This window comes from Leuresthes tenuis, unplaced genomic scaffold (assembly GCF_036924035.1).
Source record: "Leuresthes tenuis unplaced genomic scaffold, fLeuTen1.0.hap1 SCAF_15, whole genome shotgun sequence".
Taxonomy (NCBI): Eukaryota; Metazoa; Chordata; class Actinopteri; order Atheriniformes; family Atherinopsidae; genus Leuresthes; species Leuresthes tenuis.
Window position 1 is genome coordinate 32,172,493 of NW_027325369.1, and position 18,404 is coordinate 32,190,896.

An 18,404-nucleotide genomic window follows, 5' to 3' on the forward strand; every position below is an offset into this window, starting at 1 on the left:
TGAGGGCCGTGGTCCCTGGTTCCTGTATGTCCGAATGCACGAAAAAAAAACGTCCCTATTCCTGAAAAGTTTCTAGGAACCGCGAAATGTTCCTACAGTGGGAATGTGACAACAATGATATCAGAGGGAGGAGAGGTGCATCATGGGAGCTCCCCCAGCAGGCTGGGCCTATAGCAGCAGAACTCTGGGATGTTTCAGGCTCACCTGAGCCATCCCTAACTATAAGCTTTATCAGAAAGGAAAGTTTCAGCCTGATCTTAAAGGTAGAGAGGGTGTCTGCTTCCTGAAGCCAAACTGGCAGGTGGTTCCACAGAGAGGGGCCTGATAACTGAAGGCTCTGCCTCCCATTCTGCTTTTAGGGGCCTGATAACTGAAGGCTCTGCCTCCCATTCTGCTTTTAGGGGCCTGATAACTGAAGGCTCTGCCTCCCATTCTGCTTTTAGGGGCCTGATAACTGAAGGCTCTGCCTCCCATTCTGCTTTTAGGGGCCTGATAACTGAAGGCTCTGCCTCCCATTCTGCTTTTAGGGGCCTGATAACTGAAGGCTCTGCCTCCCATTCTGCTTTTAGGGGCCTGATAACTGAAGGCTCTGCCTCCCATTCTGCTTTTAGGGGCCTGATAACTGAAGGCTCTGCCTCCCATTCTGCTTTTAGGGGCCTGATAACTGAAGGCTCTGCCTCCCATTCTGCTTTTAGGGGCCTGATAACTGAAGGCTCTGCCTCCCATTCTGCTTTTAGGGGCCTGATAACTGAAGGCTCTGCCTCCCATTCTGCTTTTAGGGGCCTGATAACTGAAGGCTCTGCCTCCCATTCTGCTTTTAGGGGCCTGATAACTGAAGGCTCTGCCTCCCATTCTGCTTTTAGGGGCCTGATAACTGAAGGCTCTGCCTCCCATTCTGATTTTAGAAACTCTGGGAACCACAAGGAAACCTGCAGCCTGAGAGCAAAGCGCTCTGTTGGGGAAATATCCAACTATGAGATCTTTAAGATGTGATGGAGCTCGGTCATTAAGAGCTTTATATGTGAGGAGAAGAACAACCAGAGAGACGTCTTTAGCTTGTTCATCAGTAACTAATTATCTGTAAGATCTCAGTGCTGAAAATGATGATCTGAGCTGTCTTCAGCTGCCCGTCAGGTTAATGTTGGCTCAGAAAAGCAGAGGACTTCCTGTTTAATATCACTTCATGTGACTTATTTTCCTGATGTCATCATTTGGTTTACACTAATGGAAGAAGGTCGTTGTGTCTGCAGAGGTCTTATTCTGAGTTTCTCTACCAGGAGGATGTGTGTTCTCATTACAGTGGCTGTTTGGTTCCTGTTAATCTGCAGAAAAGTGCTTCCTGGGACCTGTTTAGATGGAGTTTAACAGAAAGAGGAGGCAGGGAATGAGAGGGTGACACAGTGGCAGCAACACAAACTGCATCAAAGTGATGAATTCACAGATTTAAACGCATTAGAAAACAAACAGACAAGTTCCCACCACAGTTTCTGTTTATTTGACCCATTTTTACTACAAAAAGACTGAGAGCAGGCAAATATGTGCCTGAAATGTCAAAAGGTAGATAGAATAGTCAGCCATCACAAGCCTTGGAGCTGCCAAGCTTCTTCCTATCCATCAGATAAGATGTTTTCTCTGGAATTAAAAAGTCATTATCAGTGTTGCATCATCAGATCAGCAGCTGAGCTTTAACCCCTCAGACGTTTGGAGGAGGAGAGGACGAATTTATTGAGGAAATACCCAAATTTCTGTTTGCATCTGGAGACAAAACTGAGCAATAACTCAAAAACGCAAGATTAGATGTTGGAAAATGTAGCTTAACATCTGGAACGCTGACCGATCTTTAAGGCCCGGCTCTGCATTTCACATAAAGACAGTTTGGTCAAACAAAAATAAGCCTCAGCTTGACGGGTTTCTGACATTTGTAATTTCCCCCGAAGCAGCATCGGCGCCACAGAGCGGGAGAGGCAGGGAAGACGGAGATGTAAACAGCCGAGGTTGGTTTCCCAGAATGAGTTTGAAGAGTAAATTTGCATAGTTACGGTATTTCAAGACTCTGGGTGGAGCCTAAACGACCTTATGTGTATATTTAGTGATGCGTTAGAGGAGATGGAGTGAAAACAAACCATCCAACCACAGTTTTTACGTGTATGTTATTACTGAGGCTGAATGTACCGCTGCACAGGGCTGGGTCTCATCTTCTTTCATACTGCACCTTTCCTTCAGGCATGTGGGAAATGATCCCACAGATTCAGACGTAAGATGACAAGTTCAAACTGTAAAGAAGACAGTTTTAAGAAAAGAAAAGAGGGTAGAAGTAGAATCGCTGATAATTCAGGGTAGAAAACAACCACCACATCAAAACATGACAAATGGGGGCCTGAATTAGCTGTAAACCTGTAGGTTTTAACTCTAATCTTAAAAGTGAGATGGTGTCGACTCCCAAACCCAACGAGGAAGCCCGATAACTGAAGGCTCCGCCTCCCATTTTACTCCTGGAACCACAAGTAAACCTGCATTTAGAGAGCTTTAAGGACTTTAAGGTCCTCAGGACATCAGAGAGTTTGGAGGAGGCTTTACAAAAGGAGTTGCAATAGTCCAGCCGAGAAGGAAGAAATGCATGTTTTCAGCCTCAGCCGACAGCCTGAAAGATGTTTTATGTGTGCAGACCTTGTGTTTAAGGTCAGTGTTCCAGCACCAGACAGTAAAAAACCTTTTAAAGGTGACATATTCAGTATAAATCGTCTGCTTTTTGTCAAACTGACACAATGAGTTGTTTTTCTGTGAAATAAGGTTTAATTCAGCAGATCCCAGCTGTCTCTGGCATGTTGATAACGACTCAAACAGCTGATTTTAACATTTAACACGAACGCTTCTGTTCCTCCATGTTTTATTCATACTATGAGGAACAAAGAGAGAAGCTGGCCGTGTGATCTCTGCTGGCTCCTGTCTTTTAATAACACCTTTAAATCGGTTGTTTAATGTGAACTTCTGTATCTTCTTCTGTGGGGATAAATAAAGTCTCTGATTTATACTCCAAACAGGAAACGTTGCCCTCTGTTTTTCTTCTGGAGGAATTTATCTAGTAGATTTGGAAAATATTTTATGATGGAAAGCCAGAGAATCAGGTTCAACTTCAACTCTCTTCTTCTTCTCTTTTTCAGCTGTGACCTTTCACCCCCCCGTGTGACCCCGTTTTAATGGGACTTCCTGCTGGACGACAGCAGCTGCTGATTCTGCCAAGATTAATACAAACACTCATAGCTCTGACCCGGAGATCACACACAGATCTCACAATACACACTTCCTCAGTTTTTAAGGGCTCGCCGTCACGCACACACACATTTAAACCGTCCCTGTTTGCTCGCTTTGAGCAGACACACAAACAGACGCACTCTTACGACATCCTACGTCCCTCCAGAGGAAGGATTCTGTTGCAAAAACAAACACTCTGACACACACGGCCAACTCTCATTCCCATTCAGCTCCCGATTCACCTGACAGCTGTTTTTATTAACGTCCCAAAACCAATAAACGCCACCGGCTCGCATCCATCCTGAGGTCCGGTCACTCCAGCTCTTCTGTGAAGAGGCTGGAGAAACTTTTTCTGATCAGAAATGTGCCGCAGCTCAAACTGATCTGAAGACAAAATCGTATTTTTAACCTGAGTTAAAGGGGAACTCCGGTATTTTTAAACCTTATTTCTGGCATTAAATCCGTTCATCTGCTCACTGAGAACAGTTTGGTGAAAGTCGGCGTCCTTCGGAAGATATTTAGATAACTGGAGATCCATATAACGGAGAGAACGGGGCTTAGAGGATGCAGCCTCTAAATAAGGCATTATCTGTCTTTATTTCACCAATACTTTAAGAAGAATGGATGAATGAACGTGTGCTATAGCTCTGTTAGCTCATAGCTCTGTTAGCTCATAGCTGCTGTTATGTGGCTACTTGCAGCTATAGGAGAGCTAACGGAGGGATTTCTACACAGGCACTCTACTGGGACCACTTCATCCAGTACAAAGCAGTGCTACAGTCGGCTACTTGCCTATAGCTATATATTAAGTAGCTATAGGAGAGCTACTTAATATTTCTTTACATTTGACATTGTTGGGTTTCCATAGATGTTCAGTAAAACATTAACATACTTTAGACCAACAGAAACTACTTAAAGCTATTCCCATGCATCCAAACAGCAACATGTAGACACAGGAAGTGGATTCCCCTGACAGTCCTCCTACTAAAGCAGATGTACAGCAGAACAGTAAAATTATTTAGGCCGCACTGAATCAGATTTCCCCCCCAGTGGGGCTGAATGATTTGTCTAATGTTGCATATCTGGATGTTAAATTTGAATAGACAGAAAGGTCCAGGCTGAGAGAGGACACCAACAAACTACAGCTCAGATTTGTACTGCTTTGTACTGGATGAAGTGGTCCCAGTAGAGTGCCTGAGTAGAAATCCCTCCGTTAGCTCTCCTATAGCTGCAAGTAGCCACATAACAGCAGCTATGAGCTAACAGAGCTATAGCACACGTTCATTCATTCATTCTTCTTAAAGTATTGGTGAAATAAAGACAGATAATGCCTTATTTAGAGGCTGCATCCTCTAAGCCCCGTTCTCTCCGTTATATGGATCTCCAGTTATCTAAATATCTTCTGAAGGACGCCGACTTTCACCAAACTGTTCTTGGTGAGCAGATGAACGTATTTCATGCCAGAAATAAGGTTTAAAAATACCGGAGTTCCCCTTTAAGTTGTCAGAGCTCTTTCAGCAGGATGACTCTATACCAGGTCATAATGTTTTGGCTGATCTGTGAACAGAGGAGTTGGTCTCAGGTATCCGATGGAAGAAGAGCTCAAACTTTTCTTTAATTCTGTCTCATACTGACCTTCGTCTGCATTTCCTGACAAAATACGTCATATTTCTGTTCTATGAAAGCTCCACAAAGTTGTTTGCTTTGACAAATGTTTTTCAAAATATGAAAAAAAAAAATACTAGCTTCAAGATTTTAAGAATGAATTTAAGACGTTGATGTTTCGAAAACAGCAAAGTAGAACCTGGAACATTCTTAGAAACGACGGTTCAGAGTTCAGAGATTAAACTGTTGGTTTTATTAATGGTTAAAAAAAAAGTTAAAAAATGAGTGAACTGATGAACCGTGAATGAGTCTCATTAATGTAAAATGAGATGATTATGAGATTTTTAAATAGGAAATTAATTCTTAATGTGACAAAAAGGTTTAAATTCAGCTTGTTCCTAAAACATCATGAGATTCTCCAGCAGCTGCTTCATGTAATTCTGGTTTGATATCTTCCAGATAAGCGATGACATGACAAACTGTGTGGTCAGAGTTACCGAGCACCCAGTTTATAAAGTACGGTGGCCCTGAGGTGCAAAACATGACAACAAAGCAGAAAAACAACTCAACAAATAAACATCACAAAAACACAAACATAACAACGAGAAAACAAAAACAACTTAAACACAAGAAAACATAAAAACAACTAGAAACATAAAACAAAAACTTAAAAAACAAACACACCAAACAAAAACAACAGAAAACTGAAGACAAAATGAAAAACAAGATTAAAAAAAGAAAACAGAACAAATAAACGAGACAAAATACAAAGAAATAAACCGAACACAACAAACAGAAACACATCAGAGGAGAAAACAGATTTCACTGTTTTTGTTTGTCACCTCACAGCCACCGTAACAACACGTCAGTTCATGATAGACGAACCATTACTGCATCCTGAAGTCTCACCTCCATCTTTATTAAAAGACCTCCACGCGCACGGAGATCGTCTACAGACCACAGAAATGTAAACAGAGGGTTCGTCCAATCAGATTCAAGTAGCTGTCCGACACACAGCGCGGAGTGATGACGTAACGCGGAGCCTCCCGGGTCTTTGTTCTGATGATCCAGATGCTTTCAGCAGGCGCTCCTGTCAGGTTCCTCAGTCCTCTCCTTCGTACCCTCGGCAGGTATCGCACACCTGGACTGTTCGTCCCCGCGTTTGTTTCTGGACACTTTGTCATTCTGAGCGATTAACGGGATGAAAGTTCTGTGCTCAGCCTGTGAGATAAAAGTTGTGTTTTGGTCTGTTTTCACGTTGTTTTGCGTGAAGGTGTGCGTGAGCAGCGTCACGGTCGGGTGGCCGTTGTTGTCGTCGGTGGCGACCTCGCGGGAGTCGTTGCCGGGGTTGGCTGGGCTGGTGTTGCCACGGCGACAGCAGCAGCAGAGTATCCTGGCAACAGGCCGGAATATGGCTCTGTGGAGGCCGCGGCGCGCGCTCTCGCTGACGAAGCAGTAGAGCGCCGGGTCAGCCACGCAGTTCAGGGTGGTGAGCAGCAGCGACAGGTGATAGTAGTTAAAGATGGCTGGAAAGGAAACACGTGGCGTTAAGGTGGACATGCGTTCGTCTCCAGGGACGCGTTCTCTGAGTGAAACCCTACCTGCTATGAAGTTGCAGTCGCGCTCCAGCAGCGTGCGCACCAGCAGGAAGATGTGGTAGGGCGAGAAGCAGACGAGGAAGATGAGGATGGTGCTGCTGACCAACTGTCTGATCCTCACCTTCTGGTCGGGCTGCGTTCCCGCGCTCCGACCCACCGCTCGGAGGACGCACAGGTAGCTGATCTGCGGGCAGAAAACAGGAAGTTCAGCGCTAGAACTTCCTCCTTTTCCTGTTCTTCACTCCAACTCTCTGTAGTACAGCCACAGAAGCTGAGAATGATTATTGTTTGTATGTTTCCTAACTCCGTCCTGTATCGTTTTATATAAAACGTACAATTTCCACGGTTTTTTGGAGTTAATTTCTCCAAAAAAGATTTTATTTGTGCAGCAACTTTCAAGATGAGCACTTGATGAAGAACAGGAAGAAGCTTTAAAGCCTTTATGCTAATGTGTGTTATAATTGGCTTTGTTCTTAGACATTATAAGTTCATATTCTGTATTTTACTAAATAACCTATGTTCCTAGCTGGTACTTTTCCACTCTGCTGCACAACAGATGACCTTAAAATGGTCCAAGACCTTAGAATGACATAAACAACTGGGTCAGACAGAACATCTCTATTGGAGCAGATAGGTCTGGTACATTAGATCCGAGCCTAAAACAGTTTATCACATCCAAAGAACACAACAAGGACAGTGTTTGGCCTGGTCATGCCACTAAAAACTGTCCAATTATACTCTGACAAGTGTGAATACAACCTCTGTGAGATAAAGCTGAATATAAATATGAAATGTTTCCGGATATCGGGGCTCGGCCTGACGGATTTCCTGCGGGAGCTCTGGCACTCCGAGTCCAGCTGGAATATACTTTACTATGTGACCACTAATAAATACTTTATTTAATAAACGATTTCTCCAGCTTGTTCTTGGGCTTCCAATGAAAGGTTCGGGCTAACAATTACCACACTTTACAAAAGATTAGTATGCTAAAATGGAATATATTTAGCACGTTTATTTTGAACCGGGTTAGATCTTTCTGTTGACCACACTTTGCCTGAACCGAATTTTAGCTAGTTTTAGTTAGCTAGTTTTAGTTGGCTAGTTTTAGTTGGCTAGTTTTAGTTAGCTACTTTTAGTTAGCTACTTTTAGTTAGCTAGTTTTAGTTAGCTACTTTTAGTTGGCTAGTTTTAGTTAGCTAGTTTTAGTTAGCTACTTTTAGTTGGCTACTTTTAGTTGGCTACTTTTAGTTAGCTAGTTTTAGTCAGCTTGTTCTTGGGCTTCCAATGAAAAAATCGGGCTAACATGTGTCTGAAAAGAAAAGTTGGCTCGTCTTGGACTGGAAAACTGCCCCCCCGCCTGCAACCAAAGCCAGCCGCTGACAGATCTCACTGTCTCAGGGAAACCGGAGCAACGTGGACTCTTTACAGCTGAAGAACGATGTTTTTTCAGCGGACGTTTGCCACTCTGTGCTGAAAGGGAACCACGACCACAGTCAGTGGAGCTCAGAGTGATTTCTTTAAAACTCAGAGGACACTGGTGCCGATTTAAGGATCTTCAACTTTCCAGAGTTTCCAAACTAAATGTAGTTTTTACCCCACTGCCCTGTCGAATCAGAGCAGATGATGTGAAGCGGCGATCGTACCGAGAGGATGGCCAGTGGGAACATGAAGCCAACAGTGAAGCGGTAGTAGTTGATGGGATATTCCCACGCCTGCATGGGGTAGTGCTCGAAGCACACCGACTGGTTCTTGCGGTCTCTGCTGAGCTCTTTGTGGCGAAAGAAAACCACCCCGACTGCGATCTCCTTCAGCCAGATGATGGCGCTGACGAACCACGCTGCGTTCATCGAGCGGAGAGACGTGAACCTGGAGAGAGAAATAACATCACCATCGGCCAGGTGGAAAAGTAGCTCTTTTAAACATTTATTCTGCGGTGGAAAAGGTCAGAACATTAAGAAGAAACCAATTAAAAGTAAGAAGAGTGCTGAACCAGCCCCTGTTTCTTTATGTATGTCCAGGAAATACATTAAAGCTATATTATATTTTAATTTATGTTATTAAAAAAATCTAAATCCAGAATCTGAGGCAGAAACAGAGTTTTTTTATCAGTTCTCAGCAGCTTTAAAGTGAATCTCTGGTCTGAGCTCCTTTATTCTCCAACACAGCCTGAACCCTCTGAGACAAGCTTTCTGTCATTTCTTTAAGGAGTCTTCAGGAATAGTTCTCCAGGCTTCTTGAAGGACATCCCAAAGCTCTTCTTTGGATGTGGGCTGCCTTTTGTTCCGTTCTCTGTCAGATGATCCCACACTGCTTCAATAATGTTGAGGTCCGGGCTCTGGGGAGGATTCATCCCTCCATAAGACCTGTTGCCACTGATTTTCAGTCCACTTCTTGTGTCATTTGGCACAGCTCAGCCTTTTCTCCCTGTTTCCCTTCCTTAAGAACGGCTTCTTGACAGCCACCCTTCCATGGAGACCATTTCTGATGAGGCTTGGGCCAACAGTAGATGGATCAGCTGAAGGTCCAGATGCATCTCTCAGGTCCTGTCAGGTCACAGCTGGATTTTTTCCTCTTTCTTAAGGACATCACTTTCAGATCCTGTCCATCTGCTGGAGATAGTTTTTTAGGCCTGACACTTCTTCTTTTGTCCTCCACTTGTCCAGTTTCCTCAAATGTTTTAAGGACACACTGCACACCATGCTGAGATATGCCAAGTTTTCAGCTAATAGCTCTTTGGGAATCACCTTGTTGCTGCAGAAATCCTATTTTCTGTCTGTCAAACTGTGTTTTCTTTGCTGTTTTTCATAGATGCAGCTAAAGAAATGGGAACAAATGATGTGTCTTTGTGACAGGCTGCTGGTAACAAAGTGCCTAAAGATCCAGTTTAAAATGGCTTCTTTGCTAAGTTGTCTGTTCTGTGTCGACACAACACTGGTTCATCCCTTGAGTTAGGAGCCTTTTTCCTGCCTGAATGCTTCATAGCTCAGAGTTAAGTGGCTGAACAAAGAAAAAACACATTCCTCTGAAAATGCTCAGGAACAAGGACTGAAAATGAGGGAAAAAGCAGAAAATGTCCAAAGAGAAGCTGGAGAACTATTGATCAGGACACTTTAAAAGATTAAAGAAAGTGTGGCTGCTTGGAGGGAAGCAGGCAGAAACTACTGTATTACCAACAAAACTACCTTAAAGGATGGACCACAGCGAGGTAGCGATCCAGGCTGATGCAGCACAGAAAGCCGATGCTGATGTAGATGTTCTCATAGAGCAGGAAACCACAAAGCTGACACAACCATTCTCTGTGCTGCCAGTCATCATCCTGAAACACAGTTAGACTGTTGGTCAGTTAGAGACCACAGAAGATGCTTCACTGACAGCAGAAAACTGACATTAAGGAACACCGACTGCACATGAAATTACAGCCAAAGATTTAGTAGAATACACAAAACCTTTTTGTTTGATCACTTTTAAAAAAGCAGCAATACGTCACCTGGAAGAAGTACTGCAGCCAGAGCGGTAAGGACGCCTGATACAGAAGGTCAGACACCGTGAGGTTCATTAGATAAACCCCCAGCTCGTTCCTCTGCTTCAGCTGCAGAGCAGCGTGGTACAGAGAGTAGAGGTTGGAGGGAACACCGACCTGCAACCAAACGGGACGGTTAATGTGGTGGCAGGACGTGTCTTTGAACACACCGTGTTCACGCTTTATTACGCCACTGATAGATGTCAACGCTGGCTGTCTTTGCATCTTCTAGAGCACATATGTGATCAGATTAAATGGATCTCTTTGAAAGATTGTTAAGTTCTGCACAAGTCTGCTGATGATGCATTGATCTGATTCAGGTTGAAGCAGGGAAACACCTAAAACCTGCCGGACAGCGGCCCTCCAGGACCGGACTTTGACATCCCTGCTATAGAGATTCTCTCCTGAGCTTTTTTCACTTGTTTTTACATCAGTTGTAAGATGCTAACGGTTTATAGTCCAAAGACAAGAAAGAGAAAAGCATCATTCAGACATTTTGCTGCTTATTTCTGGAACAAACTCCCTGAAACACTCAGATGTGCTACTTTTAAATCAAGGCTCTGAAATGTGATGATGGTTAGAGTTACAGTCTATTATCTCCTTTTTACTTGTCTTCTCCTTTTTTTAATTAATTTTAGGTTTAGGTTTTATTGTCTTGCTTTGTTTTACGTGTCTTTGCAAGTTTTATCTTTTCATCCGTTCATTCTGTTATTTATTTTCCTGCTATGTAAAGCACACTGAGCTGCACTTGTGTATGAAATGCGATCTACAAATAAAGTTTCCTTGTCTAATGATTAGGAAGTTTCATCAGGGGAAATGTGAGATCTCTGGTGGATAAAACGGACGAGCTTGGAGCCCTGATGAGGACACAGCAGGAATATCAGGCAGAGATCTGGCTGCAGGAACAGCTCTAACAGCTCTCTGCTCAGCTTTAAGACTATCCGGGCAGACAGAGACTGCAGACAGAGCGCTAACAGTAAAGGAGGAGGATCACAGAGCTGGTTAACAACAGATGGTGGAATCCTGGACCTGGCTGCAGGAACAACTCTAACAGCTCTCTGCTCAGCTTTAAGACTATCCGGGCAGACAGAGACTGCAGACAGAGTGCTAACAGTAAAGGAGGAGGATCACAGAGCTGGTTAACAACAGATGGTGGAGTCCTGGACCTGGCTGCAGGAACAGCTCTAACAGCTCTCTGCTCAGCTTTAAGACTATCCGGGCAGACAGAGACTGCAGACAGAGCGCTAACAGTAAAGGAGGAGGATCACAGAGCTGCTTAACAACAGATGGTGGAATCCTGGACCTGGCTGCAGGAACAACTCTAACAGCTCTCTGCTCAGCTTTAAGACTATCCGTGCAGACAGAGACTGCAGACAGAGCGCTAACAGTAAAGGAGGAGGATCACAGAGCTTTACGAGCTTCTTCAGGTTGGATGGATTCTGCTGCTGTTCAGCTATTTTTACATTTACAACATTTAAATGTTTCCTCTCGAACCTCCCGGGTGGTCCTTTAACCTTGTGCTGAGGGTCGCTGTCATGCTGACTCCGTCTCTGTCTCGGTTCACTAATTTGAAACTCTGAATTTTGAAGTTTCAGACCCACTAACACCATGAAGCTGCCGCCACCGTGCTTCGCTGTGGGGATGTTGGGTTTGCAGCTCACATGTTGTTGTTCTTGATGGTAAAAAAGTTGAGATTGTTTCCTTTTTTAAAGCAACACCAGAGAAGTTTGTAAACCTCTGACTCATTTTTAAGTGCCTGGACTGTTGTTATGTAGGGGCTGAAATACCACAGTTCACCACTTTGGTTTCCAGTTCTGCGTCTCATTGTTTTGCTTCATGGTCTTTGGACATTTTTGTGGGTTTTTTTATGAATGTGCCACACACATTTGTTTTTATGACACAGTTGATACATCCCATCCTCCTGTAGGGGGAGCCAAAGAGCAAACAAATAGCTAAACCTGGTGTTACTTTAATCAGTTTTCTGGCCTCGCCTCTGTAACCATGACCACAGGTGGCTGCACACAGATGTGCCAGGTTAAGGTTTGTAAATGTCATGGTGTCATGGTTGGGGGTTCCAGTATCTTCCATGTTGCCACGGCTACGCATAAAGCAGCTTTTGGTGAACCGTCGGTGTCCAAAAGTGACACTTGGGGGGGTAACCTGTGCATTAAAAACCGATGCAGAAGCGTCAGTGTGCCGTGAGTTCAGTGGACTGTGGGAAGTCCGACCTGTTGAAGTGCAGAGGAGGTGAGAGGAGCAGCTGCATCGCATCAACTGTAAGAAAAACATCTGTTTGGGCCACAAAACTCTGCGTTTCCACCACCTTGTGCACGTCCTGCAGGGCTGAAAATCTACTCACCAGCAGCACGAGGATGTACACACAGGAGAAGACGTACTGGTGGATTTCGTGGCTGATGGTGCAGTTAATCACGCCCTCCTCAGACATGTTGGACACCCCCCCACTCATATTACTTCATACCGAACACATGGATCTGAATCACAGCGATACGATAAGCACACACACGACTCTTCATGTCGGACGGAGGTCTTTGATATGCGTCTCATGTGGTGTTGGAGGTGTCCCCGAGTCCGGCTTCATTTGGCCTCTGTGGAACACAGGAGAGTTTGTCTTAGAGATTACAAACAGTTTGATCTGGTTCTGACACTGATGGGTCATTAGATTTAATGAGATGTTCTAATACATTTCAGACTGAACCATGAAAACACCGAGCTGTGGCAGCAGAACCCAGAAAGAATCAAAACCCCTTCATTTCAGCTGCTCTGTGGTTGAAACAGAGACTCTGCAGCAAAGAAAAGGTTTACACCAGTTTCCTGTTTAAGCTGCTGCTCTGTTTCTGGTGGTTTTCACTTGTTTTAACCCTTCACCACCAGTTAAAGAACTGAAAAGACTTCAGTGATGCAAACCCAAAGAAAAACTGAGCTATTTTTGAACCGTTGGGAGAAAATCTTGGTTTTGGTCTCTCTTTAAAGTCGGTAGAAACAGAACGCTGAGGAACAGATCCGTGAACACAGCAGAGAATTTAATTTATTTTAAATTAGATGACTATCTGAAAACCACTCTGCTCGCCCTGAGCTGGGTTTGGACGATCATTCAGAGCCTCGTCTGTGACAGCCACAGCAGAGCCGTCGGCATTTAGGGCCTCATCCACTCGTGCTTTTAAAGCAACCTCAGCCAAGGTGATGGCCGAGCCTTCAGACTCTGCCTTCAGACTCTGCCTCCTCACTGGAGGACATGCTGGCCGGATAAAGGAGATCCTCAACATGTTCCTAACAGCAACATCCCACGTTCAGGTTAGCAGTCCCACCAGGAACCCGGCTGCTTATCTTCGGTCCTGTTTGTGGTTTTCAGGGACAGGATCTGCAGGTGGAGTCGGGGGGAGGAGGGCGACTGGTTTGGGAACCTCAGGGTTCCAGCTCTGCTTTATGCAGATGATGTGGTTCTGTTGGCCTTCAGCTGCTCTGGAGCGGTTCAGCTGAGTGTGAAGCAGCTCCTCCAGATCTGAGGCCCGGTTCTGAACCTCCGGGTCGGGGTGAGCCTCTGCCTCAGCTGGAGGAGTTTCAGCATCTCTGGACCTGGTTCTCAGTGATGGTGAGTTGGATCAGAGATGAACCTCAGGGTTACAGCTCTGCTTCTTAAAACCATGACCTTCAGCTCACAGCTGAGTGTGAAGCAGCCGCGATGAAGGTCAGCTCCTCCAGATCTGAGGCGTGGTTCTGAACCTCCGGGTCGGGATGAGTCTCTGCCTCAGCTGGAGGAGTTTCAGCATCTCTGGACCTGGTTCTCAGTGATGGTGAGTTGGATCAGAGATGGACAGACGGATCGGGGCTTCGTCAGCAGTGATGAGGGCGCTGCTCCGGTCCGTTTGGTGAAGAGGGAGCTGAGCCTGGGGAGGCCCAGCTGATTTTATTTGTTTTATGTCCTGAGATGCAAAAGGTTAACAAGAAAAAATGTCAACAAAAGCCTCATATTATGACCATCGTGGCAGAAGTTTTATGGCTGCAGGCTTCAATAAGAGGAAGTGATAATAGCCGAATATAAATTCAAGCACATCCCATATTTCATGGTCAGTTCATGTCTTTTTTTATTTCTTTGCTTTCTGTTTGTCTGTCTTTCTGAACATCTTCCATCCAGACGTGTCCTTCTTCTTCCAGCAGCTGCAGACTTATCACCAGAACTGAGTCCAGATCGCGCTGGAGCCGTGAGATTCTGGGAGAACGGTCAGCTCAGCCAGCTTCACTGTGCTGTAACTGTCACTGAAACCTGCTTCTGCAGGTTGAATAAACCTGATGAAAGCTTCTTCTTTCTTTAATAACTTCCTGCCACCGTCCTGAAGGCAGTGATGTCACATAAAACTGAGTTTCTCAGCTCAAACTGTTGAACCTGAGATTAAATAAAAAGGTAAAGCGGATGTTCTGATTCCCTTCTTTAACACCGGAGGAAAAATGACCTTCAGGAGGTGAAACTCATTTTCTGAGGTGTTTAAAGAGCGTCGTGTGTCTCCTGGTTTGGGTTTTTCACTCATTCAGATGAAGTTTGCCCTGTTTCACACCTGTTTTCAGTCGGCTGATTAATCCTGAGCACCTGCTCTGTGTCTTTGTGCACTGAAACCAGCCGGGGAGGCCTTGAGTTTCTGCTCCTGATTTTATTTTCTCTGGAATATCCGTTCGTTTGGACTCTTTTGGGCTTTTTGTTCCCGCTCAGCTGTTCCTCCTGCAGTCCTGCCTGGTTGCTCTGAGCTCTTCACCTGGTAATGACCTGGTTTTTACTTTATTACCCAAACAGAAAGTGTTTAACTTCACATTTGTACCCCCGATAAGCCGCTTGTTGCAGCCACAGTGGAACCAGAGAAGACAACAAGCTGCTTCTGTTCGGCACATTTCAGCAGAGCCTCCTGTTATAACCTCCAAATGTATATCTGTACTTTGGCCTTTAGAGTGGCTCCTTAATAACATGGTGTGAGCAGCAGATTCAAACCACAAGCAGCATCTTGTCTGTCCTGAAGGCTCGGCAGCATTCACCGAACATTCCTCCAGAGTCGACGCTTTAACTCCTGAACAACCAGCAGAATTTACACTCCTGCTGTGTTTTTATCAGGAAATGATGACGCTGGGATTTCCTCTGCAGGCGTTTTACTCTGAGCTGGTTGGGCTGCGACAGATGAGCGAGTCTGGACCCGAAACGGGTCACTTTCAGTGTTTTTACTGCGTTTCAGAGGACTCTGGATGGTCAGGAAATGAAAAACTTTCCCTGACCTCTTTGAAAAGTGCAGTGAGGTGGAAGGAAGATGTAATGAGAACTGGACCGAGTTTAACTGCAAATATTCATAAAATGACTCCCCAAAAAGCACTTTGTTTCACAGAGGCTTCATCATACAGTTAAATATCTCACGCTGTCCTCGTGTTTTACTCTGGATGAAAATGCTCCAGTAAAAATGGGACGGATTCCTCTCCTTTCCTTCCCTGGAGGAGGAGTTTCCTCTGCCAAAGGAGACGATGAAGGAAGAATTAAAGCGGCTCGATCGTGGCTGAGATGGTTCTCTGTTGGGAAACAGACGATCCAGTCGGACCCCACAGGTGTGGAGGGGTCACTAAACTGTTGGGTTTAACTGGATGTGAAGCTTCCTGCTTCCTATCCAACCAAAAACTTTACGTACTTCTAAATTAAAACCTGTAACCGCTCCACCTTAATGCGAACTGTAGGTGTTCTGGGTGATTTTAAAGGGTTAAATCTGTTTTCTGTAGGTGTTTCTACAACAACGGGAGTCTTTTAGATGAGTGTGAGGCCCATCCTAACCTGGCCTGAGTTAAATGTAATTTATTTCTACATGTCGGTGTAACCAAAGTGCTTTACAGCAGATAATAAAGAAAAGAATAAGAACAAAACAATAAAATAACAGGAAACGCAATAAAATACAGCAAAATTGAATAAGATAATATAAAAGTGTCACCATACTACTGGGTATTAAAAGCCATCTGAAATAAATATGTTTTTAGCCCAGATTTAAAGAGGCTCAGGTCAGAAATAAGATGCATCTCGGTGGGGGGGAGCTTATTCCAGAGCCAGGGGGCACCCCAGGGCTTGTATTTGGACCTGAACACTTCCAGCTAAAGTTGATTTGTTGACCTCAGAGCTCTGCCAGGGTTACAGTTAAAAGCTCAGATAAATACGATGGGGTGAGGCCGTTAAGAGCTTTAAAAACAAACTTTAAAAGTTTAAAATCAGTTCTATAAAGGACAGGAAGCCAGTGAAGGGAGTTAAGAACAGGAGTGATGTGCACACGTCTGTTAGTGTTGGTTAAAGACGGGCAGCAGCAGCATTTTGCTCCAGTTGAAGGCGACTGAGAGAAGTCTGGGAGACATAAAGTCCATCGCAGTCTAACCTAATGTAAAGTTAAGGTGGTCTTGGCTAGTTATTTTCTCCTTCACTGTAAACAGAAACAACGTGCACACACGGGTGGAAGTGAATGGATTTGGATGTTAAACAGCACAGATTACTGTAAGTTCCATCATGCATGAACGTGCCACTGAGGTCAATAATTAAACTGTAGTCCAGACACGACGGCCTCAGTAAACAGCAGCTGACTGGTGTTGGTCAGCAGGGAAGAATCCTGCATTCAAAACTCCTGCAAATGAGAGTTTTTCTACAATATCATGAGGCTAAAGAGAGAAACTGTAAAAAGACTGAATCTGAGAAACTATAAGATGTGAGTTTTTGTGTTTTTGTTGATTTAAAGTGTCCTGATCAACAGTTCTGCAGCTTTCTGAAGCTCTTTCACAGTTTTTCTTTGGACATTTTCTGCTTTTTTAACTCATTTTCAGTCCTTGTACCTGAGCATTTTCAGAGGAATGTGTTTTTCTTTGTTCAGCCACTTAACTCTGACCTTTGAACCATTCAGGCAGAAAAAAGGCTCCTAACTCAAGGGATGAACCAGTGTTGTGTCGACACAGAACAGACAACTTAGCAAAGAAGCCGTTTTAAACTGGATCTTTAGGCCCTTTGTTACCAGCAGCCTGTCACAAAGACACATCATTTGTTCCCATTTCTTTAGCTGCATCTATGAAAAACAGCAAAGAAAACAGTTTGATAGACAGAAAATAGGATTTCTGCAGCAACAAGGTGATTCCCAAAGAGCTATTAGCTGAAAACTTGGCATATCTCAGCATGGTGTGCAGTGTGTCCTTAAAACATTTGAGGAAACTGGACAAGTGGAGGACAAAAGAAGAAGTGTCAGGCCTAAAAAACTATCTACAGCAGATGAACAGGATCTGAAAGTGATGTCCTTAAGAAAGAGGAAAAAATCCAGCTGTGACCTGACAGGACCTGAGAGATGCATCTGGACCTTCAGCTGATCCATCTACTGTTGGCCCAAGCCTCATCAGAAATGGTCTCCATGGAAGGGTGGCTGTCAAGAAGCCGTTCTTAAGGAAGGGAAACAGGGAGAAAAGGCTGAGCTGTGCCAAATGACACAAGAAGTGGACTGAAAATCAGTGGCAACAGGTCTTATGGAGGGATGAATCCTCCCCAGAGCCCGGACCTCAACATTATTGAAGCAGTGTGGGATCATCTGACAGAGAACGGAACAAAAGGCAGCCCACATCCAAAGAAGAGCTTTGGGATGTCCTTCAAGAAGCCTGGAGAACTATTCCTGAAGACTCCTTAAAGAAATGACAGAAAGCTTGTCTCAGAGGGTTCAGGCTGTGTTGGAGAATAAAGGAGCTCAGACCAGATATTCACTTTAAATTCCCTAAATTCAATCAGGTTCCTCTGGAGACTTAAAACCAAACATCTGCTCATAATTTATATTGAAAGAACCACAAATGATCTGGAATGATTTTTAGAAAAGAATATAAAGGGTTTCATGTGGGGTTTTGGATCCAGACTCTAGTGGTCATCGGTGGTACTGCACATTAGACCTCATCCGTCTTTGAAACATTTTAGCCTCTGTTTCAGAAATAGAGGCTGTTGTCCTGCAGGTTTTAGGTGTTTCCCTGCTTAAACACACCTGGTTTCATCTTTTAAAGAGATCCATTTAATCTGAATCAGGTGAGTTGCAGCAGCATCTAAAGCCTGCAGGACAGCGGCCCTCGAGGACCGACTTTGGACATCTCTGCTGTATTTTCATGTGGAATCTGGAAACTGATGGCCTTGAACAAAGCTGAGCAGCTCGGTCCTTGAGAGAAAACAAATGAACTGCACGGGGTATAATCAGCTGGTCCCTAATGGCCACAGACCCTGTGATCAATACCTTTGCTCCTTGGGGCGCCTGGAACGCCACTGACCTGGCAACAGCGGTAACCATGGCAACGGCAGCAGGTTGTAAACGAGATGCTGGAATAATCGCGACGTAAATGCATGATTTTAGTACCTAAACGTGCTGGTGGACGCGGGACGTGCGCGTGGTTGCAGT

At 44.6% G+C, this 18,404-nt stretch overlaps 1 protein-coding gene across 1 annotated transcript; it reads right to left on the reverse strand.

Moving 5' to 3' along the window:
- Positions 1–5,934: 5,934 nt before the first annotated feature.
- Positions 5,935–12,448, reverse strand: gpr68 (G protein-coupled receptor 68). Its single transcript, XM_072365244.1, has 6 exons — positions 12,335–12,448; positions 9,943–10,092; positions 9,638–9,771; positions 8,099–8,321; positions 6,459–6,639; positions 5,935–6,383 (listed from the first exon to the last, which is right to left on the reverse strand). Exons 1-6 carry the CDS (start codon positions 12,440–12,442, stop codon positions 5,935–5,937), a joined length of 1,245 nt encoding a protein of 414 aa, XP_072221345.1. The 5' UTR covers positions 12,443–12,448.
- Between the last annotated feature and the right edge of the window lie 5,956 nt (positions 12,449–18,404).